We start from the raw sequence: 25,812 nt of genomic DNA on the forward strand, positions 1-25,812 counted from the left end.
AAAAATGTTTCCGCACCCCCCCCCCCCCCCCCCCCCATCCCACAGGCAACTATTAACACCAGCAGGATGGAAGAAGAGGGTGAGATGATAGCAGGGGAGTAGGCATCAGTCTGAGCTTTGCCTCCATTTATTCTTGCTCAGAGCGTTTTATTCATGTTTGGTGTGTGATTTTTCAGTCCATACAGTTTAATACCTGCTGTATGAATGCAGCACTGCCAGGAGCCACGCTCCGCAGAAGCTCACCGTTAATGTGAAACTGAATCTTAGTCAGTAAATCACAGTCTGGTGTATATTTATGTGCGTTTGCTGGAGGCAAGGACTAACCCTACAATAGCATTACACATGCTGCATTGTCCTTGGACTTTTACAGTAGATGTCCCTGAAAGTCTACATTGATTATTCCATGTGTTGGGATTTTATCATCCTGCCATAAAGCTCTCAAGAAAATCTAGGTCCATCTTTGACGCTGGCAGCGAAGCGATTAAGAGTTATTTGTACTTGTGGGTCACTCCCTGGCTGCTGGGACAGCTTTTATTTAGTTTATATCCATTTCACTCCTGTCTGTTTGCCATTCTTCCCTTGTCTTTGTCCTTTCCTTTTCCCCGCTTGCTCATGAGCCCACCCATATAGATGCCTGAGCTCAGACTCCTGTCGCCTGAAGACCTGTAAAAACTCATGTGTGTTTTGTCTGCATCTATCTCTGGGTTGTAAACATGGCTGAGGCTGGCCAGAGGGATGACATCAATCCTAATGCTGTCAGGAAGAGATGATGGATGCATCCACAGGGACAGATGCTCTCTTATCCCACATCTCACTGTGCATTTTTTAGTATGTTTTTGCTTGTGTGAACTGAAGAGGCAGAGAGTGATGATCTTGTTGATTAAGAGCAGCAAGCCAAGTGTTTTTAAGAAGTTTTTTTTTTTCCTGCTTTCCAGGCAAGTAAATGGGTGCAATGGTTGGCAGTGGGCCTTAACCACAGGGGACACAGTACAACTACAACCATCATCGGCTGTGAATTATTCTGTTTTAACTTGTCTGTCTCTCTCTGCCTTCCACACTCTTTTGCAGTCTTTCTCGCTTTTGTTTTTGCTCCCGTTCTCACACCCACAATCATGCTGTACAGATGAATGCACACACACGCAAATGTGGTAGACTGTAAGCTTGTGACTCACACTCAGCAGTGTTTTTGGAAAAAAGGATGCTCTCTCTGAAAGAGAGAGTTTGAGTGGTTTCGCTTAATGTTTAAAGGTAACAGTAAGTGGATTTATTAGTTACACTATCAAATGAAAATGCCAAACTTCTTCTGGTTCCAACTTCCTAAAATGTGACGATTTCTTGATTATTTATTTATTTATTTATTTATTGTTTAATATAATGGTATATTGAGTATTGTCTGGCTTTGGACTAATGTTTGGGGAAATTAAAACATTTGAACATGTCACTTTGGACTCTGAGGTGACTGTAATGGGCATTTTGGTTCACAGAGTTAAAAAAAATCTGTTCATTTGATAATCATTTTAACAGCTGAGTAGTCAGTACTTACTGCTCAATAGAAGAAGCCAGACACTTATACAAATGGGCGCTTTTTTATTTAAAAAAAATGTTTTTAGTGGGATTTGTTGATTTGGCATTGATAAAGAACACTGGTACTTTATTGGTAGTAATTTATTTTTACTTGGTTAGTGGCTCACTATGTAATCAACAGTCAAATGTAATTCTTATTATAGTACTTGTAAGACTTATTTGTTGTTTTTTTTTTGCAGGGACATCATGATCACCCATTTTGAGCCATCTATCTCGTATGAGGGTCTGTACGGGGAAGTGAGGGACATGTGCTCCATGGACAACGACCAGCTGTTCACCATGAAGTGGATTGACGAGGAAGGTATGACTCCCTTACCCGCCATCATTCTCGATTTCTTACCAGCTGTTCCTCAGGAGGAGGTGCTGTTTTTTTTTTTAATGAAATTCACCTTAAAGCAAAAATATGCATAGCAAACAGAAATCAGGTAGCCTGCTCAAAATCAGTTAGATTAAACAATTCATTCAAGCCTCTGGATGAATTTGTTGGTTCCATATTAATATGAACACATGCTCACAAATACACACTGACATTCCACTTAACTGCATTCCTCAGTTATTTTTCAGTCAGTCAGTATTGTATACAGTCCCCCTCACCCAATTCCTAGTTGTCAGCCAGTTACTAGACAGCAGTAATAGGGTCGTAGGGAAGCGATGGAGTCATCCGATCACCCTGCTCAGAGTAAGGTCAGTCTGCCTAATCACATTAGACTCAGATCTGCTCCCATAGCAGAAAAGCAGCTTCACCTCACCATTGTTGTGTATGTGGTGTGCTACCTCACTATTGTTGTGTATGTGGTGTGCTGCGTGGGTTATGTGTGGACGCTCGCAGTGTACAGTGTGGAGGGGGAGGTGTGCCAAAAGTTCAAATATGTTGAACTCTGACCCTGGTTGCACTGACCTCGCCCTGGCTTTGCCTATACTCATAGAACCCCAGATTACAGTACGTAACCAACATTTCATAATTTTTCTCAAACTGTACAATAATATGACGAAGATCAGAGAGAGGCACTTAGTTAGTGAAATATCACACAAGTGCTGCTACAAAGGCCGTTTAAAAAAACAGTCTGATCCTCTAAAATGTAACATTGGTGATCTATTGCTATTAGCATTGTAGCTGTGCCATTTTTTACAGCGCCCCATTTTTCTCGTTTACTCGATGACTGAAGTGTACTGACATTACCTGGCAGCTCTCAAAAGTACTTTTCATCCAAGTGCATCCCTCTATCAGACATAATGCTCCTTTCAGTCACAGTCGCGCATCTAAAATGCCATGTCCAAGTGTGTGAGCTGAGAAAATGTCACCAACTAAATTATTGTCAACCAACTGCACAGATTACTTACATGAGGACAATTAGGTTCACTTTTAATGTCAAATTGAATATCGATGTTTTTTGACCATTGAACTATTGACCGTTATAGACAAATAACTAATCCCTAGTTGCAGCCATAGCATTCAGTACATTTTTATTACATGTAGTGTATATAGCGCTTAAACAACTGTTTCATTAATCTACTGTTGAATAACAGAAAATCGGTCAGCATCAAGTTTGATAATCATCCGGTTACATAATTAAACTAGACAGCACTCCTGCACTAGTGCAGCCTCCACCAAAGGCCAAACCCGTTTCCCCATAATGCCATAAAGTCAATATTCCCATGATTGTTTGACCCTAATAAAATCATTGCTACAATAAAGGCAACGTTTCTTGCTCAACAGTTTGATAAACAGTTTGATAAAGTGCTCATGCAGTTGCCGTTACTGGCTTATTGTTGCAGTATGGAGTGATCCTTCATGTCCTCTGCTCTCCCTCTGCCCAGCTGTGAGTGTGTCTCTCCTCCAAACGGAGACTGACAGGAAAAAATACAGTGGAAAAGCAAAGTAGGACGGTCCGTGTCAACCCGTGAGGTTATATCAGTGACTGTACAAAGGACGGGCTATACCCTTGTTAGGTTCCGATAGTGGAAACGCAGCTAAAATGTGCAGCTAGAACACTAGGGTCCTCATGACAGACTGCTGTGCTCTAAGTGGTTAGTAGCTGCCTGCTAAAAGATCTAACTGAAAATGTCAAACAAATTCTAAATTGGGCTTACTTTGATAGACTGACCACATATTCTCAGTCTAAGTGGTTACTTCATGAAAAACATAATAAATATAGCAAAACATAATAAAATGGCATAATACCAGTCCTATGGACAAAAATGGTAACAGCTTTGAGCCTCTTTGAGACTCTTGCCCAGATGTCACTACATTGAGTCCAGCTGTGTATGTGCCCTAAGTGCTCATCAGCACGGCTGTGCACATTGGCCACAAGGGGGCTAACATACAGTCAACCTTTCCAGCACTCACAATGATGAATAATCTATTTAAAAAATTCTGTATCCAAATTATGTGACAGATCAGCACCAAAATCTACCCTACCTCCCCAAAAAGTTTCATGAAAATCCATTCATTACTTTGTGAGTCATGCTGTTAACAAACAAATCAACAGATGCAGGCAAAAACATAACCCTGGAGGTAAAAAAACCAAACAGAAGTCTAACGTTTGCTTATTTTACCTCTCAAATGGAAAAGGTTTCCTAATTTTTGTGTTCTTACAGAGTACATTGAGTATCTGGGTTTAAAACAGTTTTTTTGGATTTTGAAGACATCACTTGGCTCTGGGATCTTGTGATTACCATTCTCTTTGTAACATGTAGAAGTGGATGTGCCTGCACACACACACATAATGGAACTTGTGCACCATTAAACCAAATCATAGGTTTAGGCATCACCTGTTAATTTTAACGTGATGGCTGGTACAGTCCTCTCACTGGTTCCATACATTCTGTGTGTCGTTGTTATTGTTCTCAGACTACTCATAAAACCAGCGGTTTGTTGTCGTCAGCACTAAGAATAGAGTCAGTAGCCTCCGTGCTTCTCCGTGTGTTGTGATGACACCTGTCCCCTTCCTGTTAATGATGAGGGCATAATTTGATCTATGCCTGGGTGGTATTTTAAATGTCGACGTAGATTGATCATTGTACAAATATGGCTGTGGAGTTGAAAGGAAAGTAATTGAAATGACATGATCTACTGCAGTCTCCCACGCATTCGCTCACAGCCACACACTTTGTTCAGTGTTTACTTAAAGTTCATGCATTGCAATTCATATCATTCCTACAGCGGTTAGACAAGTTTTATTTTAAATGTCATGCTGTCCTGCTGTACAGCTCACCTTTTACACTCTCAACCTTTTACTCTAGGAATATGGTTTGTGTACCACTTAATTGTCTCTGCTTTGTTGTTGCATGCCTTGTGATCAGCATATTTAAAAGTAGCCCGGTTGTTGCTGACTTTTTACAGTAGCTTGATCTTTTAAATGCCATGTAAATGTTTCTGACAGGGCTTCAACATGTTCACACTTGAAAGATAAAAAAATTTGATAATACAAAGAGAGAAGGAGGGGAGCTGTCAAAAGCAAATGCAATATGCTAAATATGTGCACAAATACAAGCGCCTAAAGGCTTGGATTATCAGCTACTCTGAAAAAAACTTGATGGAATGTATCAGTGTGGCAGCGGTGTAGAAAGGGAAACTGTTTTACATGTAGCAGTTTGTCCTTGTTGGGACCTCAACTACTGATTCTTTTTCATTACTGATTAACTTGCTACTTATCTTAGTTCCTCATTTTGCTCCTAAAATATAGTGAAGTCCAAGGTCTTCAAATGTCTTGATTTGTCCAACTCCCAACTATATTTATTTGCTTCATTGTCAGATATTGTTTAAAACTCTGAATACAGATGAAGTCTTCAGGCGGCAGTGTGTTATCTCAGTAATGTACCTAAACCTAACATGTTGCGTTCCACGATATTCAGGATAAATTTAATTCAAACAAATGTAGGCTTTGCAGAAATAAGATTAGTGCAGAGGATGTAAACATTGTCCCACAGTAACTTGGTTTCTTGTGTCTCTCCCCTGCTGTTAGGTGACCCCTGCACCATGTCGTCTCAACTGGAGTTGGAAGAAGCGCTGCGTCTCTACGACCTCAACAAAGACTCAGAGCTCATTATCCATGGTGAGCCTTATTTCTTTATGCATAAAATTTACAGTTTGACTATATGTTCTCATGAACTGCAGATGTTGATTCAGACTGGTTGCTTGGTCAGTGAGAGGTCCAGATGAGAAGCTCAGAGGTCATGCTAGACTTTCTCGTTATCTGCCATTTTGACAGACAGGGTCATAAAAATGTCATAATAATTTATTACCCGTCTATTTAATTTTCTTTTTTTTTGATGAGCCATATTTATTAGCATTTAATTAATTTTCATTTTTTTTAAGGTAGTTTTATCCACCCTCATTATGAGAGGAGGTGAAATGTGCTCAGCAGCATACAGACACCTTCACACCAGTGCTGTCAGACTTGCCTGCATCAGATTAAATAAAGACTTTATAAACATAATCATATCTTGTTTTTTTTCTTCCCAGTGTTCCCGTGTATACCAGAAAAACCCGGAATGCCTTGTCCAGGAGAAGACAGTGAGTCTAATTTTGGCAGTTGGCCTCCAAAAGAAACTGGTGTTTAATTTGCAGTTTAAATTTGAGGGGAATTCAAAAAGTGCTCCAGGTTCCCACACTGTATATGACACCGAAATTATACTGTAAGACAAAAATCATACGTTAAACATAAATGTATGAATTTTTGGCTCTGCTTCCAAAAATCGGTCTTGTAACTAAAATGTTAGGGTGCATGTGTAACTTTGGTGTCAAATGTAGTGCTGTCAAATATTCACATTATCTCTGGTTTGCATTTGGTCCTACATGCCAGTCAGGATCCTTCTCTTCTCACCTTTTCTGTCATGTCTTTGTCTAAAGTTACTTCAGCTTGGTGCCAGAATCATGCTTGTTTCCAAGAGAACGTCAAAGCTGTTTCAGTCACATATGCACAAATACTAAAATGAAACCCCACAGATAAAGTAGGATTTACCACTCTTTCATTTCTCCACAGAGTCCATTTATCGGCGAGGAGCCCGGCGGTGGAGGAAGCTTTACTATGCCAGTGGCCATGCCTTCCAGGCTAAACGCTTTAACAGGGTGAGACATGATACTCAAGTTTGTCTTACAGTATCGTGCACAGCTGACCTATCACTGTGTGAAATGGGCAGAAATGTTTGACAGTTTCAGAAAGTTACAGAAATGTTCAGATATTTAAGGCTCCTCATTTATGTTTGTTGGCTTTAAATTGTTTCCCACAATGTAGTTAACCTTATATTTACAATGTAGTTAACCTTATATTTTCTGTATTTTAACATTATCATTTGACTTCTGATTTTATATGTAAACCCAAACACAGTGCACATTTCAAAGCTTAAGGGTGTGCATTCAGATAAAAATGAGAATTCCACTGCACTTTAATATCTTTGAATTGGTTGATGATGTAAGAGAGAATGTGGGGACACAGAACAATGGCAGCAGGAAAGCATGTTTAAAAAAAAACAAAAAAAAACACCACAGCCTGTGTAGCATCTCCCAGAATGTAGTGTGTGCTTGTTTGTGCTGATAATTTTTCTCCCTCCGCCCTCCTGAGCAGCGAGCCCACTGTGCCATCTGCACAGACCGGATCTGGGGTCTGGGAAGACAAGGCTACAAATGCATCAACTGCAAACTGCTGGTGCACAAGAAGTGCCATAAACTGGTCACAGTGGAGTGTGGCAGACAGAACCTGGTGAGGGCTGTGACAAATGCTCATTAGCTTTATTACATTAAGTGGCTTGTTATCATCCATGAATCATAGGTACTCTGCAAGATTGAGTTCAGTTTCTACACTGATTATACTTTAATGAATGTTCTTGTCTAGGAACCAGTCATGCCAGGCCCACCATCGAGTCACTTAGACCACACTGAACAGCCAGGTAACACACACACACACACACATTTCTAACATTTGGAAATCACGTTTCAGAAGTCCAACATATTAAAAGCTCACTTTTGAAACAAACCATCTCCTTTTGTGATCAGTTCAAGTTCTACTTTTGAATGTTTGTAATTGGACTCATACCCTGCAGGTTTTATTCAGTTTCTAAAAGCCAAGACTGGTGAAATTGTAATGAATTTTGTCAACAAATCCCTTGAAAAGACCAAAATCTTCAGTATGTTAGTCCAACTCTTAGTACTTTTCAACCTTCTCAGCTTGTCTGTGGCATGGCTCGACTCTTCCAGCCCCTTTCTCCCCTTTGGAAGAGTTAAAGCTTTTACAACAGATCGTCAATATATATTTTAATTAAAACAAAAAAGCTGGACACTGTAGTTTTAGCTGATGTTAGTGAAACGGGAATAAAAAGTCTATTTGTTGGGGACTATTTTCAGTTGTGGTCAAGTGCTAGTGAGTATTTACACTAGTAGGACGGTGTAAACAGCGCCCACCATAATGAAGAACACTATTCAGTTCATAGTTGGGCCTCATTAAATGGAGCTGTATGGCAACAGAACAATATCAGATGCTGGCTAGACAGATAACAGATAGGATCAATTTATTATTGATTTCTGTCTTTTCATGGGATGTATTGACTCTAAGTGAAATATAGATTAGCAGTATTATCCTTCAAGACTAACTAAATGTACTCAAGAGGATGTTGGCATCAGACTCCAGGTTGGTCGACTGCACCTACAGCGACTGACTGAAATGAGAGAGCTAGGGATTCTTGTTGCAGTTGATAGTGAGGCTGCTGAAACACCTCAGATATGCTCACAGGTCACCTGGGTAGTTGTGGGCTGCAATCATGGAAACACTGCTTGGTTTTGATTTTATGTTAACCTCAGCTTCAATATTTAGACTTTGAGGAGTCGTCTTGTATGACAGTCCATAAATCAGCATTTCTTCTTTGCGTCTATCTACAAAATAGAGATGCAGTACATCATTTGTAATATACTGTTTCTGTTACAGGGTGGATACAAAAGGGTATTTTCTTTTCTAACCAAGCAGAGAGAAATTACTTGGCACTGCAGGGCTGTGAACAAAGTGCGTGACTGTCTCTCACCTACTTTCCCTTATCTCTCCTTTTTTCCTGTCCTGCCTCCCCCTCTCCTTCTGTCTGTCTGCCACTCTGTCACTTCCTCCTCTCCTCCCTTCTCTCAGGCCCTCAGAATAAGGACTCTAGAGAAAGCTTGAATTACGAAGGAGATGAGAAAGAGGTGAGAACGAGATCTTTTCAAATGCTGTTCATATTTGACTCGTAATCTTCCAGCCCATCTTGTTGGCTCAGTGGATGTGAGTATGTATATTTATATTTAGACAGAGACATTGGTGTGTTTGTGTAAATAGGGACAAAGAATAAGATGACCTATAATTGGAAGTAGTTTGTTTCCACTTATTAGCTAGAATGTACCTTAGGGTGACTCTGTGCTATAGAGAGCATACAGAGGTATGCATCTATGCAGTGCTGTGGGTATTGATTTCCTTTGGTGGAGCTAATAACGTAACCTTTTATCACAGCTCTTAACACCAGAGGTTGATTAATGGCCTGCGATGTAGTTTAGAGTTGGAGGGGTGGGTTTGTTGGACAGAGCAGGAGAGCTGGAAGTGGATAAAGAATGGGTCAAGTCGGACACGTAGATGGAAACAAAAGAAGGCGAGACAAAAGTTCTTACCTGTGCTTCCATGTCTCAGTCTGGGGATTGGGGTTGTCACCTAAAGGGAGCTTAGATGGATAGGTTGTGGTTCACAACAGACTACAGGATAGGTGGGACAAAGATAGGTGAGGAAATGATGGTGATGCTCCAGTTTACAAAGAAGTAGGGCTGTAATACAGTACAGTGTACAATCAGTATGATAGTATTTTATAAACACACAAAAGTCATTACTCAGATTTACTTTCAAAAAGTGGAGCTGGCAGCAGTTCATTAAGGAAATCACCCTCTTGCTCAAGCCATCCTCTTGCTGTTTGTATGCCTGCTCCCCCAGGCACGGAGCAGCAGAGACACAGGGAAATCGAGCCTCGGCCTGGCAGACTTTGATTTGCTGCGGGTGATCGGCAGAGGCAGCTATGCCAAGGTGCTGTTGGTGCAGCTGAAGAAGACAGAGCGCATTTATGCCATGAAGGTGGTGAAGAAGGAGCTGGTCAATGACGATGAGGTAAACAATACTAATGACTAACCATCAAGGTCAGACTAGTCTTTCCCCAGTGGTCCAAAGAGACCAGTTCATGTAATGGCAGAAATCCAACACTGTGAAACTGTGAGACTGTGGAAAAAGGGCATCAAACCAGCTTTAAGTAAAACCTAACACAGCAGCACAACAAAATGTTGATGATCATGAGAATTGTTGGTCAGCCTTTAGATGAGGTGGAGCGTTAATGGGTTTTGATTAATGTGGTGTTAACTTTGTATGGATTTGGCCACTTACTGTGAATAAGACATTATTTTGTATCTATATGTGCATTCTGAAGGAAGAGTGAAGTCTATTTTGCTCACAATCAAAGACTAAAATTAAGCCAGTGGTCTTTTTCTAGTGCTGAGGTTTGAAAGCAAGTTTTACAAAAACACAGTTTTCATCATTTGAACTATTGTTTCTGCTGCTGCTGACTTAGGCATAAGTATATGTGAATAGGGCCTTTCTAGAACTGCAACTGATGATTTTTATTTTAAGTAAATCTACCTGTTATCAGTAAATTGTTTACACTTTAAAACATCAGAGAATAGTAAAATGTTTATTACAGTTTATGGTGATATATGTAGATGTCTGAATAATAGAAATCCTAAAGATGGTTTAGTTTACATACTGGGAAGGCTGAACCAGAAAATGGTTTGATGTTTAAACCCCCCCCCCAAAAAAAAAAAACTACTAGATAATTAAATGTGCACTGTATATCCACTTAAGTAGGGCAAAACCTACAGTATCTCTTTAACTCCAGAGTGTGACAGTAACACAACCCCTCCATCGACTGAGAAGTGAGAAGGTTAGTTAATAGTGAAGTCATCAGTCTTATGTCACTGCTCTGTATAATTAATGTAATGAGCAACATCATTGCACAATGAACATTTGTTACATGCAATTGAATCCATCCATCTTGAGAATCTTTTCTTAAACACTTTGAATGTAGTTTGAAGACGTAGGTCTTTCTAAGGAGGTTTAGATAAATGATCACATAATCACAAATCGATCTCAGCTAACACATGCAGCAGCATAGCCAGTGGCAATGGGAGTAGCTAACCTTGAACAGATGCACTTAGCATGATTGACAAATTAGTTGAAGTGCTTCTCAATCAATCACGTGTTCTGCTGTCCCAAACCTGTCAGCATGAACAGCATCTGTGTCCAGACATGTTATCATCTAGCCATCGACAAAGGCCTACTGCCGCTTTCGGTGGCTTAGCCCTTTTTTCCTGTCACTGTCCACCATGCATATGAAGGAGCCCCAGGCTTTGGTCGATCGAGCTCTGTGCTTAGTCAGCTTTTAGAAGTTCAAAGGTACTTTGTCAGAATGGCCTTGGATTGACATTTTTGTCTGTCTTTGTGTGTTTTTCTTCCAGGATATTGACTGGGTCCAAACAGAAAAGCATGTTTTTGAGCAGGCCTCTAATCATCCATTCCTAGTTGGCCTCCACTCCTGTTTCCAGACAGAAAGCAGGTGAGAACATTTCCCCAGTGTGAGTCACACAATAACTTAGTCTTTGGAAAGAGTCTGGAAAATGAAAAGGCAAGTTCTCATTGTAGCAAAATAACCTTTCAAGTCAAAGTGAAGCAGATGTTAGAGCATCTTTAGCTTCAGTAATGTGACATTTTTGGGGTTTGTCATGAGAGGGATGTAGATGAAATATGCACACAAACAAAGAGCATCCTTTTGACTAAAAACCACTGGTACAAAATAGCAACGGTGGCACTCTAGCTTGTCAGTACATTGTAAAACTATACAGTGTTTCAAAATGACACAAGTGTTTCATCACCTACTGCTGTTGTGGTTAAGGTATGGTTCCATTTAGATAAACAGAACACTTTGTTTCAGTCAGTGTGTGGTCATGGGTACCATTATGGGGATATCCATCCAGCCATTCTAACCTCTTACAGACGAATAAACAAATGATGGATTCACGTTGGAAAATAAACGAACATTTACCTATTTTCACAGACTGTTCTTTGTTATTGAATATGTGAACGGTGGAGATCTGATGTTCCACATGCAGAGACAAAGAAAACTCCCAGAAGAACACGCCAGGTAGGGTCATTAAAAAGAGGACTGATGTCGTCTTGTATCTCTGTGTAGTCCCTTTGTAAAAAAAAAAAAACCTGAATTCTTTCTCGTTTTCAGATTTTACTCAGCAGAGATCAGTCTGGCGCTGAACTATCTTCACGAGAGGGGAATCATATACAGAGATCTGAAACTGGACAATGTGCTACTGGACTCTGAAGGACACATAAAACTTACAGACTATGGCATGTGCAAGGTGTGGTTTGCCGTTTACTGGAGGCTCTCATTATACCATTAAGCACTTTGGATAAAAGCACCTACAGAGCTGCATAAATCAGTTTACAGCCCTCTGAGATGATCTCACAGCTGATTATCCTTTTGATTTTGCAGGAGGGTCTGAGACCAGGAGATACGACGAGCACTTTCTGTGGTACCCCCAATTATATTGCCCCTGAGATACTCAGAGGGGAGGATTACGGTGAGACTTATGCAAGCACTTTACCTGAAACATAATCCGATGATTTCCTGTGATATAGAATATGAGGTATTATGCAGGACGTCTGAGACGCTGCTCTCAGACAGTACAAGGGTTGGCTGCACTGCACTGCACTCAGTGGCCACTTTATTTGGTACACCTGTACACTCTGTTGGAATTCATTTCAACAGCTCTGCCACAGATTCTCCCTTTACATTGTTCAGTTTTTGTAGCTTTACCCTTATTTATATCCATGTAGGTGGTGATAAAGGAAGTACTCTGATGGCTTAAGTGAAAATAACAGTACCACAGTGTAAAAATACTGTTACATTCAAAATGATACTTGAGTAAAAGTATAAAGTACTAAAAGTTAAAGCACTCATTATTCAGAATGGCACATTTAACATTAATTATCATATTATTGAATTATAATTAGTGATGCATTTTTGCATACATCACTTTAAATATTGCAGCAGGTAAAGGTAGAGATAGTTTTAACAAGTTTATATGCTTAGAATTTGAAGTACTTTAGATATTGGTGGGCAGCTTGTGAATTTTCCAGCGAACATGAATAAAGTCAGGATTTTACTGTAATTTTTGTATTTATCTTGTTCTGAAACGTAACTGCATTAGACTGTACAGGTATGAGTATACACTGTATGAACTAGAAGAAGAAATGAGAAAAACAAGATGACCAAGGATCTCTGCAGGGGTAGGCGTTCACTTCAGCAGAAAAGGAATAGAAAATGGAAAAAAGAGGAAATAAAACAGAACCAAAAAGCAGTTTAAATCTAAACATTGAGCACCTACGTTTGAAAAAGCATTTGTGACATCCTCTGAATGAATGGAGCTCCATTTAAACCCATTATGTGGAGTGTATGGGTTGAAAAAGTGATAACTAACATGTATAGATCAAAGTTTAATGTGTTACAGCCATTAAGCACAAACACTCAAGTGTTCAGTAAAATATCAGTTTGTACATCATAATTGAGTTTTGCACATGAAAGCATCTATAAACACAATACAAAATAAATAGAAAAGAGAGCTCCCTGGGTTACCAGAGGAGGTATCATAGCAACACTGTTAAAGGATGAGACCCGTGACATGTTAATCTCAGTGCAACGGGGATTTTTCCATAGCAGATATTTGGATGTGTCGCTGTATAAAGAGCACAGGTGTAAATAATGGAATTAATAATGACGGCTGAACTCCATTTAGCTGCTACAGGCCCAGGGTCCTGGTAAGGTTGAAGGTGAGTGTGTGTCAGTGCTGTGACACACTGGCAACCTGTCTAAAGTGTAGCTCTCCTTTCACCCAGTATCAGTGGGGACTGGCTCCAGTCCCCCTGTGACCTTCAACAGGATAAGTGGTGTATCAAATGGATGGATGGATGAGTTCAGGGTCCTGCTATTGCTCATGTTATGGGTAACCTTCTGCTGCTCTACTTGAACGAGTCAGTCTGCTGTCAAAAGGGTCTGTTGAAAACTATTGTAGTACTGTTGAACAGTGTATTATTGCAGCATCAAAATAGCAACATAGATGTAATATTCTCATTTGATACTCTAATAATTAGGCCCACCACAATATTCAATATAATCGGTTTTACTGTTTTATAGGAAATGGAAATTAGTTTTCTTATTATGACTAATCCTAAGCAGATGGTTAATCTGATAAACAGAATTTTATTACATAGTTAATTATAATTTCTTAGAGGCAGATTTATTTATTGTACAACAACAAAAATATTAAGTCACTTATGTGGGTTTGCTTCGAAGTGAAGAATATGCATGGAATCATCTACAAATGGAATTATTTGTAAAAATCTTGTACATGTGCTATTAGGAATGGGTTCAGAGCCTGTTTGTTAAGGTGCACATCATATAACCACAACATCCGCAATTGGGTTCCCGGCTGGGGTCCTTTGTTGCCCGACAACCCGCTGTGTCTCTGGCTTTGTTTCCTGTCTCTCTCTAAGCCATTAGCTGTCCAAAAAAAAGAAGTGGTGTTTTCTATCTCGCAAATAATGCTTCATAATGAAAACGTTTAATATAACATTAACATTTTAATATAGCTAAAATGCATCTACTGTATAAGACATCTTTTGAAAAATTGTAAAGGAATGAAAACATGCACAAACGCTAGTGTGACGCTTTCATGGTGGAAGTGGTTGCTATAGTAACAAACACATATGCTTTGTGCAGTTTTAAGCAGTAATTTAAAGTAAATGAGTTTCATGAGAATTGTTCCATGCAAAACATTGCTGTAAAGCGGGGGTAGGCAGTAATTTCCTCTCATCAGAATCAAGGGCCGAACATACGAACATACTCAATTTCTTGTATGTTCTGTCACAGAAAATATTAAGTTCTACATGCAATGTTACTTTATGCTTACAGAATAAGAATTGCACCAAAAATGTCATTAGTTTTCCTGTAAACCTGTTTTACATCTGCGTACAGCGCTTATTCAAGGACACAACGATAAACATAATATAACTTGTAATGTACACTGTGTGCCTCAGGGTTCAGTGTGGACTGGTGGGCACTGGGCGTGCTGATGTTCGAGATGATGGCGGGTCGGTCACCCTTCGACATCGTGGGGAGCTCCGACAACCCCGACCAGAACACAGAAGATTACCTCTTCCAAGGTATCGCGCACACAGCCGAGGATTGAGTGGAGGAAAAACAGCTCTGTGGAAGCATGTAACACCTTTGTGTTGACACCTTTCTAATGGCCACTTCTCTCAGTACCAGGCACATGCCATCTGTTACAGTGAAATGTGTGAATATATGTGTGTTTTTGTCTGTAGTTCTTTCATTGTAAATATGTTTCGTAAATGCGTTATGTTTACTTAAAGCTGCCAGGAATTAAAATGTTATTTCTTGATGAAGTCGTATTTCAAGACACTTTTGTCAAAAGCTGTTGACATGTCATTGAAAGGATGCTGAATGTACGTTCAGGGTGATTAAACCTGATAGGATTCAACTCATAACTGCCGCAGTGTCGGCACCATCCTCTGTCATTTTAGCCTTAGGGGACCATCTGTCTCACCCTCTCTTCTTCTTGTGTGCCCCCCACCCCCCTTTTCTCTCGCCTCCTGCAGTAATATTGGAAAAACAGATCCGAATCCCCCGCTCATTGTCAGTCAAAGCTGCCAGCGTCCTCAAGGGATTCCTCAACAAGGTAAGAAGGGGTCAGACAGCCCTGGATCAATCTGAAACTGTGTTGGCTCCTGCTGGCTCCTGAGAACGACATTATTATGGCTTAATTTAGAGCCAGACTCATCTCTCACTGTGTTGCATTCTTATTTACCAGCTTTCCATCTGTTTTTCATTGTGGCACCTTTTCACCCATCTTTAATGTGTTTTTTTTTTTTAAACTTTCCCATGAGCAAAATCCACTCTTCTTTACCAACTTTCTTGCAAATTCTCTCCTTTCTCACCTTCTGCACCTCTTTTACCTGTTCTATGTCTCTTCCACCATCATCTCCTACTCTGTCTCTCGCCCTCACTCCCACAGGATCCCAAGGAGCGTCTGGGCTGCCACCCTCAGACGGGCTTTGCTGACATCATGGGTCATCCATTCTTTCGAAACGTCGACTGGGAGCTTGTGAGTTTTTCTACTTTTTTTCTCCCCTCTTTCTGTGTCTCACTTTACCTTCCATGTATTGATGCTGTGGAGAAAAGCTGCTACTAGACAACAGAAGGTCAAGTCTTGGGTGTATGGGGTTACCCTTTCTGTCCTCTGTCAGAGGTGGAGTTATTAGTAATGACATGTTCCTGTGAAAAACAGACAGACACAAATAGGCAGAAGACTGACAACAGTACATAGGCTGATTAACTGAAATGGGAAGCCAATGACAGAAAAGAAATTAGCAGACGGGTCAGACTGACAGGCATAAAGACATTAGAGAGAACCGAGATGAACACATCTGGATATACATTAGCTTGGAGGAAAGTCTTCTGAGCTGTCAGATTGTGAAACAACTATTTATGTTCACAAGGAAGCCATTAATAAATCTAATTTCAGCTTCACTGTTAAGGAATTGGTTTAAACTCAGAGGCTGGTGTTAACCTCTTCTGAAGCTGTGCTTTGTAGCCTTGGTAATTAGTATTGAAAATTGTATATGTTTGAGTTGGGGCTGGGTGATGAAACAGACTCCAATTATTACCAAAAAATCCCCACCCTAATGATGAAAAACTGAAGAGTAATTTTTGATAAATGAATCTGTTCTAAATTTGGGTCCGCCCTCTGCACAATCCCCCTTTTAGGCTACATCTGACACATGAAGAACCAAAACCATGAAAAGCCCACACGTTGTTGTAAAAATGAGTAACTGTGAGCCAGACAGCCAGACAGTGCAATGAAACTGTAAGACATAGAGGTAACATAGCATTGGGTATTTGGAAATGATTGAATTCCTAAAGCTGGATAAACAACAGAATGATATCCTGTGCTCACAAAGATGGAAAATACACAAACTGTTTGACTATTTGGAAAAAAAAAAAAGAGATGTTACCATCCATACACACAGACCACCAAAGTCTACACTCTCAGACTGCAGCACTAGCCCCCAAGCTCGCTAACATGCCTCTTGTGGTCATGTTAGTACAAACCCCAGCAGCAGTCGCTCCTGTCAGTCATTACTATAGACTGTATAAGACATGAACCGAACTAAAAACTCAAAGTACAAATCAAATGAATTTTTCTCAGAGGTGATTTCTGTCATTTTTTGATAGATATTATCACACTGATGTGTGTACAAGTGGTCATTTTTCTATTAAGATTGTTTTTAATAAGTTATTTGATAATATGAAAAGGGGTGTATTTCAAATTATATAAACAAATTTAGTGATCTTGTACTGTCGCGCAACTACTCTGGGGCTACTGCACAGAATCTGGTTGCAAAATGCCAAGATGGCAGCCACTGTATTCACAATATTTTGGCTTCACTTTTGAATAGTGGAAGGAAATGGTGACGCATCGTCTATTTTTATAGTCAGTCTATGGGCATTACCCGATATGGTACGAGCTCAAAAACCTAAGCAGGGGCACAGCAAAACATATGATGTGAAAGATAGCACTGCCTCAGGTTTATGCAGAAACATTACAAAAGCACCAGTCAGGACACCAGAAATTTCCAAGGACTAAATGAAAATCTTACCTGAGACTGGTGTTTGTGTAATCTGTGTATATTGTTTACAGCTTTGAGTGTAATTATGAATATGAGTGTCTATTTATAGTGAGTACATCTGTACAGACTGTAAAGCCCCTTGAGACTTTTTGTGATTGGTCTCAAAGGGCAATATAAATGAATGTGACTTCATTGTATTAATCATCTCAGAATCACTTAAAAGAATTTCACTGTTTAAAAAAAAAAGGTCTAAATTTCTGTTATTTTTTCAAACTTATTGTTCATGGTTTCTGCAATAGTAAGTTATGAGATTCACTTTTACACCATCTTGAACTTAAAGATGAAACTAATCTCCTGTCATTTCTCAGGAGCTGTGGTGTCAACACATTACGACGACTGATGGTTATAATTTCTTGTAGGGGTATAACTAAAAATAATTTTCAGTACTGATCAATCAAAATGTGAACTTAATGTAAGTAAATAAAAATGCATATATAAGAATAATTCCAGGGCTATTCATCCTTACTGATTTATTATGATTATCATTCATAAATTGGGCATTATGTCCATGAAACAGGTATTCAAACTGCTTATTTTGTTATAAACAACTAGTTCAGTTCAAAGTTAAAACTGATATATATAAATCTTATTTACTCTATATATTTATTTGCGAGATGTCTGTACATGTGTAAATGATAAGGCATGTTTTAATCCTTAAAGGCAGGCAGACAGACAGGCAGACAGACAGGTGGACATGACCTTAACAGGCAGACAGACAGACAAGTACTAGTGGCTGACGTGTCAGTCAGACAGACAGGGCAGCTCGCCAGGGATCACCATGACCTCTTTTTCCCTGTTTGGTCTGGAGCAGGGACTCAGCAGTCGGTCAGAGTGTCTGGAGAGATCAGCTTACACCCGTCCCACCCCACCTCCACCTCAAACACATTAACCTGAAAGTTTGCCCTGCAGTGCACTTGTTTGCCTGCAGGTGGGAGGCAGTCGTTGCATTGGGAATAATACTTACAATTGAGACTGTAATGTATTGATAGGCACATGTAATGGGGTATATTTGCAGGTTCCTCATCAAGGTTTTAGTCACTGCAAGCTTTTTTAACAGAGATGGCATTTGTCATTTACCTGTAGTGTTTTTATTTTTGGAGACAGGATAAAACTCTGTAGTGGGATAGTCAAAGAATCTAGTGTCTCTCTAATAAATGATCGGCCTGGCTCCAGAGTAGGTGTCAACTTGGCGATTGAGGAGATTATTATTTCCATTATTGATTAATGTACCAGTTATATTACTGATTAGTTGATTTTTCATTGCTCATAAAATGTCAAAAGTTGAAAAATAACTGAAATTATTCATTTGTTTTCACTGCCTTGTAATTGACAAATTTAATAATTATGGTAGTTTTATATTATAAAGTAGTAGGGGTGTGATGATACACTTAGCTGACAAGATGATATTTTAAGAATCTACAATGACGAAATATATGACTGGAAAAATACTCCTTTATTCGACTGAAAGTCTCAAAATGCAAAGCAATGCAGGTGCATTTTGAAATGTTTTAACTAATCATCAGTATGAATAATCACATGCAGGAAAAGAGGTTTAGCAAAAAAAACAAAAAAAAGTTGTCTTCTCATGCCTGTGCTGATATTTCAGCTGGAGCAGAAGCAAGTGATCCCTCCATTCAAGCCCAACATCTCAGGGGAGTTCGGACTGGACAACTTTGACGCCCAGTTCACCAATGAGCCCATCCAGCTCACACCTGATGACGAGTGAGTCCTCATTTCAGTCGCTCTTTTTTCTCATCTCATTATTATTCATTTAATGTGTAGTTTCCAATAAACTGATGCAACCTTTTGTCCATTTGTTCTTGGTAGTGATGTGGTCAAGAAGATCGACCAGTCTGAATTTGAAGGTTTTGAGTACATCAACCCGCTCCTGATGTCGGCAGAGGAGTGTGTCTGAGGACATAACGTCTGTGCTCACACACACAGTCATGCACGTGTTACATGGCATCTCAGTGTCTTCAAACTGCATGGTTATGAAACAACCTGGCAACATCAACCTTCTGTTTGAAGGCCGCACATGTCCAGTAGAACGCTTATTTGCCAAAATCAGTCTCACACTTTGCCATTTATAACCACTTGCCCTTAAGCCTACCTTCTTTGTTAATTATTTTTATATCATGTAAATCTGCACTGATAGCGATTTTTCTCATTGGGGCCTCTTTATCTGTAGCCAACAAAGGCTACAAAGTTCTTCCAAGGTTAATGTAAACAGGGGCAGGAGAGATGAGGCGCCCGTGACAGATGAACTGAGCATCCTCTCCTTCCAGCTGGTGGGGCGTTTTCAGTGCATATCTTATTTATGTATGTATGAAACTTCTGTTGAGGACAAATGTTAGACTAGGCCTTTTTAGCTTCAAGTTGGACAAAACTGACAACTCGATCGTCATAGTCATTTTTGATTTTACTTTGTCCCAACACACTTTATATAAAGGAGGCAGAGACTCATAACACTAGATTTTAAAAACTGAAAAAGATACAAATTTATATATTTTTCTCATGTTTATTTAACAACATAACAGTCATTATATATGTTGTTCTGAGTGTTATCCAGCCTGAGTAATGGAACCAAAAAGGTTCAGGCATTGTTTTTTTAGATTAACTTCTGGAATATAGGAATCTGCTTCAAGTCCCTTCTCCCAGAATGAAGGAACGTATGAAGCAGCATCCAACTAACGCTAATGAGTTAATACTCTGGAAACTGTGAATGAAAGAGCTTGCCATGCCAGGAAACTGGCTGGAAAAGTAGCACATAATACCTGAACGCTGGAGCACAGGTTTAATTTTGCTGTGCGGATCAACCACGAACTACACATTCACACAGGACCAAAAAAAAAAAAAAGATCTTGCTGGTACTTATTAGATGGTTCAGTGTGTATTTAAGAAAGATGTGCTGTCCTTAGTCATAGAATTTATATATTCTCTCTTTTTTTTGTGCTCATTTTTAATACTATGCCATATGAAATGTATTGATCTGTTACAGTATGGTTTTTTTGTACTGTCACCATTCCATGTATGTCTTTTTGTTTAAATCAAAATACTAGGCGATTGTTAACATGAGAGCCCAGTTAAGTGCAAAGCCACGACACAGAACAGTTGTAGCACAGAAATGTGGCTCGAAAACTGTAATCCGTCTGCTGTACTTCGTTTTTACCATATCAAACACACTACTCTAGATGTTTTGTAAAGCTGCTTGCAGAGCCACATTACCTTCTGACTGTAACAACACTGACAGTGATGAACCTCCAGTCGAAGCATCTCACTACATGGAAAATGCTTTTGGGCTCGTGGTAACCAGAGGAACACATTTATCTGTTACATGTTATTTCTGCTTTATTGTTTTTTGTTTTTTGTTTTTTTGTTAATTGGATTTAATTTTGATTTTTTTTTTTTTTTTTTAATCACTACATTGATTCCAAAATGTTACATGATGAACCCAATGGAAACACTATTTGTTGCATTTTGGGGACGTTTACCACCCACAGAACTCCGGAGAACTTTAAGTGTGCAAAAAAAAACAAAAAAAAAACCTGATGGTAAAATAAACATTTTATTTCTCTCCTTGTGGTAATCTGTGCTAATGTGAGTCTGACATTTATTTAGAGAAGCACTCCACTGATTTACTATCATAGACTTTTTGGGCTTCTTCTAGTCTGAGAAAATAACCCTGATGACGCCATCGTGGTTATCATGAGTTAGAACTTAGAATTGTTTGAGAGCATTTTAACAGGGAAGGAAGATCTAATGAAAAATTATGGGAAATGCAGGGTCCAGTGTTGTTGTTGTTTTTTAAGCTTGACTGATTAGGGACTGGGACATTAGAGCCTCTGCTGCTCCAATGTTGACTCCCCCCAAATCTATTTATTTTATTCACTCTCTCTCTTTTCTGTGGAAAATTATAAACGTGAGACATTGCATAATTCTGTATTCACATTGTTCCTGCCCCTTCTGTGGTGGAGAACACGGCTCTGTGGCTCCACATCACCTTGTGAAGGCACAGTGAAGAATAACCTTGTATAATTAATGATGTAAAATGGAGGAGGATCTGGAAAATGAAAAAGGTAACCTGTTTTAATTGCTCTTGTCACATGGGGTGTTTTATTCCATCCCTGAAGGGATTAATTAGGCAGCATAAGAATCATACTTAATGCCAAATGCGATCCCTTAGTAAAACATGGTGCAGTTCAAGGTGCATATAGTGTACTACTTGGCAGGGTCTGCATGCTATCATGCTACATTTACCGAAGCTCTTTACTGTAGTACTGAGGAAGTGAGCCATTCTGAGTGATTTCTAGCATCAATAGTTAAATATTCCACCCTTCTTGAAAGGTAGCTACAAATGGGCTTGTGCTGTTTCAGTAATTGTAATATTATAATGGTGGCTTCTTGAGTAATAAAATCATCTTTCATTAGCAGATGCTTGAGATGATTCTTCATCACAGCTACTTCAGAAACACCTCCATACCGACTATAAATGGAACTCGTGAGTAATAGAGGATTGCTGTCATAAAATAACATATGTAGTGATTAAAACAAAAGTATGCAACAAAACCACCCAGATTTATATGAGAAAGATTTCACTTTAGGAGCTAATAATTAAAATCAAAACCTATGTCTGGTGGATGAAGTATTCAGGTCAATACAATAATGTTAAACTGCTCTATCACTGAATTTAAAAACACAACTAATACCAATAATACCAGTACAGGTGGTGCTTTTTTTTTAAATTCCGTGAGTAATTACAGCAGAAACCCGCAATGAAAAAAGCAAAGATTGTTGAAAATAAATAGTGTGCATTATACTGTACCTTTGACAAAACCCAGTAATGCTGTCTTTTCACACAAAAAAGTGCATGCCACAGTTTCCTGGTTTCTAATGGAGCTCTCCAGGTAGCAGAATCAGGGTTCTCAAAACCAAGACAAACTGCATACATGTGCAACACATAAGTGGGATGTTTGAAAATCTATGTTGTAACCAGGATACTAGTGGTATTGGTAATCGACATGATCCACCATTATATCAGTGTTTGCAATTTTGATTAACAGCGTGTCTTTTCAGGATAATCACCTTTATTTGGCCAAGTGCGTATGTTACACACACAAGGGATTTGTTTCCGGTACAGAACCGAGGCAGCCATCAGCAACACCAACTCACACCGATGGCTCCAACCATCAGGGGCAACTTGGGGGTTCAGTGTCTTGGGAGATGACTGCTCTACCCACTGAACCACAGTCACCCCCAATTGTGATTATATCAATTGATTTCCTTGATGTTTCCTACTACACAGTTGGATTATAAAGTCCAGGTAATGACTACACTTTCAAATAAGTACCATGCAACAGCTGTAATGTGGCTGCAGGATGAGAGCCAGTGCAACATGCTGTCACACACTAGAGCCGAAAATGTGCCCTAAACTGTCCGATACACCTCCGAATCTGTGGTGAAGGTGTGTGACCTCAGACTACCACTTCAGCAAGCACTGTTACCCCAAATCACACACTATCCATACCTACTGGACAACAGAGGACATATTTTAATAGCCCATACTTATTCCATGTCAGGAAGTTTGGAGACAACTATGAGATGTCTTCCCCCAGGGTCCACTTCATACTAAGTCCAATAACAGTTAGACAGACTCTCAGCTAATGGAGATGCTTATCAATGTGCTCTTCTGTTACATCCTGTCTGTGAATCCCCCCCCCCCCCCCCCAACCACTGTCTACACTACCTCATCCTTCAGTTTTTTGCTTTATACCCCTAACGAACAATCCACATCGGTCACATTATTGCACATATGAGATTAATTTACTCCCCACAGAACAAAGAGTGATGTTATTACAGGAAAATCAATGTCCCTCTTGTTGTTCTCTGGGGCTGAACAGGGTGTACACACATCTGCTCTCATAATACAACTGCTGACTTTGCTGCCAGAGAGACGGTGCGGTGAAACAGCCGACGGTGGTGTTTATCAAAGCTTATCAAGCCTCTTTGCTCATACAGACGCATGAAATCAGACTTTAGGTCAGTCAGCCAGCCAGGGTGTACTCCATCTGAAAAAAACCCAGCATATGAAGACAGAGCATAATGACCTTTATAGATTAAGATTGCAGAGTTGTAACAGATGATGTACATTCAGATTAAAAGTTTCTTAGGGAATTCAACCTTCCTTAAATAAAAATATATTATGTATCAGTCAAAAAAACCACATCTCTCAGATTTTATTAACTCACATCATCACTAAAGGCACAAATGAACACCTGAATGACCTCCTGACCTTTTGCAGGGTCCATAAACAACTGGGGGAGGGGAACAATGGGAGAAGAAGCCACCCTTTTGCCCAGTGAGTTTGTCCTCTCCTTACCTCTCATAGATAAAGCAACTGCCATGTCAGTTTATGCCAGAAAATGTCATCCAAGGCCAAGTCAATGACACTGACCTACAACTTGATTTAGTTTAAAGAGCTCATTTATTTTGGTTTATACTGAGTTCTTTTATTTAAAGTAGTATTTAATCAAATTGTGTCCTTTTTTTGTTTGTTTGTTGGGTAATAAACACAAAAGTCTGAGCAGGGTAGAATTATCCCATCACAGGTTGTAAGGCTGGCAGCCAATGATTGTTTTTAAAATGTCTGAAATTGTTCTAAAATAGTAAAAAAAAAAAAACCTTCGTTATTCAACCTTGTTGTCTGAGCACCAGAGAAAAATACCTAGATATTGAGTTTACTATCACAAGCCATTTTCTTTTACAAATGCAGAAAATAACAGATAGTCAGACCCGTTCTTGTGCAGTTGCACCTGAATAGAGCATGCAAGAAGCAGAAACTGCAAAAAGTATGCTGTAGAAATCACAGTTTTTTTAAAGCACACTGAAGATGGCAGACGACGCCTCCGCCAATACAACATAAGTATTTTGATATCATCTCTCCACTGAGACATTGCTGTCTTCGTGTAATTGAACCTTCTTCTTCACCCTTGGACATTTGTATTCATCCAGTTTCACTATATCACACAAAGAAATTCCATCAACATGCCCACTAGTAAATTCTTTGGGCAATGACCTCCTCTGTTCACACATGGGTTCAATTGGACATTACATGGACCTTGTACTGGTTAATGTCTAGGTCAACTGATGCAAACATTTAAGTTCTCACATACTGGGTAATGTCAGGGCTGCAGTGCATGTCTAAAAGGGGCTATAGAAAATTTACTTTTAAGAGGCTAGTACCTGTGAATGTGGCATATTTGCTTAAAATTATTTAAAATAATTAATAAAGTATACTGGTTGGTACTGAGTGCTTGGGGGAAAATCAGACTGTCATGTACAGTGGGGAGTCAGGGGCCCAACAGCAAATGTTTGCCCCGGGGCCCCCAGGGAGGTTAATCCGGCCAGTAGTCAAAGTGGCATATATAAAGGACATTTACAGACGAAGAGAGTAATATTACAGACAGTAAAATGAGTGATAACAGCCCTCAAAACCCACTCCGTTTTCTAGCTCGACTGTCACACCATCAGCCGCCTTCAGATCTGGGCGCTGCTGCAGACGAGAGACACCCCCGCATAGTTTCCGTCAGCCGGGTGACGTCTCCGCCTCTCAGCCCGTGTGCAGTGTGACGTTACGGGCTTGTAGTGGAGCCTCTGCTGGCTGCATTTTGTTGACGGTACGCCAGGCTTTTCCAGTTTAGAGAAGACCCTGGGCGAGTGAGGACGACACAGAGACATACAGCGTTCAGGCAAGTGTTTTAAAAAAAATAAGAAGCCTTTAAATTACTGTTTTAAAATCTTTTGCGGGTGGTTTTGTTCATATTGGATCTCAGCCTGTGGCGATTAACGGTCGAGTTCGTTTAATTAGTCGCAAAACGACAGACTGGAGGGGTGGAGTGTTAGCCCTTCAGATAGCCTGGCTTAATATAAGTAGTAGGTTATCGTTCTTCGTCGCAGCGGACACTGCTGTTTATCACTCTGTGTGTTGGGGGACCCAAGTCACCGCTTTAATATCTGACCGCTGTTGTGTCGAAGTCTGGCCCCACGTCGATGGGGCCAGACTATGTTTCCTCTTACCGTAACTTGAAACCTTTCCTAACCCCAACCGGTCATCGTATGAGATGCTTAACCCCAAACCTTAACCTAACCGCAGACAGTTATCTGTGCTAGTCTACCCATAACCATAACCTATCTTAACCCCAGTCACGGAGGGGAAACCTGTTCTAACGGGAGGGAAACACTAAGCGAAGGGGAACTGACTTCGATACAAGACCTTGAGAGCCCGTCTCACTACCCACTTAGACCGCTTTTATAGCTCACTGCGCCGGGGTACGCTGGGCTAGCTAAGCTAGCTAGCGCACTTAGTATTGAACGTTACCCGAGAAATGAGCAGTTTCTAAATGTT

General features: G+C 39.9%; 1 protein-coding gene across 1 annotated transcript in view; it reads left to right on the forward strand.

Moving 5' to 3' along the window:
* The window catches only part of prkci (protein kinase C, iota), a 32,219-nt gene extending 11,260 nt beyond the window's left edge, over window positions 1-20,959 (forward strand). The window contains exons 3-19 of the mRNA XM_020591370.1: window positions 1,764-1,885; window positions 5,550-5,639; window positions 6,050-6,100; window positions 6,570-6,655; window positions 7,152-7,286; window positions 7,419-7,473; window positions 8,697-8,752; window positions 9,522-9,692; window positions 11,090-11,187; window positions 11,686-11,772; window positions 11,866-12,001; window positions 12,136-12,223; window positions 14,739-14,864; window positions 15,321-15,400; window positions 15,737-15,826; window positions 19,018-19,133; window positions 19,239-20,959. Coding sequence (XP_020447026.1) covers window positions 1,764-1,885; window positions 5,550-5,639; window positions 6,050-6,100; window positions 6,570-6,655; window positions 7,152-7,286; window positions 7,419-7,473; window positions 8,697-8,752; window positions 9,522-9,692; window positions 11,090-11,187; window positions 11,686-11,772; window positions 11,866-12,001; window positions 12,136-12,223; window positions 14,739-14,864; window positions 15,321-15,400; window positions 15,737-15,826; window positions 19,018-19,133; window positions 19,239-19,326 — 1,675 coding nt within the window. The 3' untranslated portion in view covers window positions 19,327-20,959. The remainder of the gene's footprint in view (window positions 1-1,763; window positions 1,886-5,549; window positions 5,640-6,049; window positions 6,101-6,569; window positions 6,656-7,151; window positions 7,287-7,418; window positions 7,474-8,696; window positions 8,753-9,521; window positions 9,693-11,089; window positions 11,188-11,685; window positions 11,773-11,865; window positions 12,002-12,135; window positions 12,224-14,738; window positions 14,865-15,320; window positions 15,401-15,736; window positions 15,827-19,017; window positions 19,134-19,238) is intronic.
* The last annotated feature ends 4,853 nt before the right edge of the window (window positions 20,960-25,812 follow it).

The sequence above is a fragment of the Monopterus albus genome, unplaced genomic scaffold (genome assembly GCF_001952655.1).
Source record: "Monopterus albus unplaced genomic scaffold, M_albus_1.0 scaffold14.1, whole genome shotgun sequence".
Lineage (NCBI taxonomy): Eukaryota > Metazoa > Chordata > Actinopteri > Synbranchiformes > Synbranchidae > Monopterus > Monopterus albus.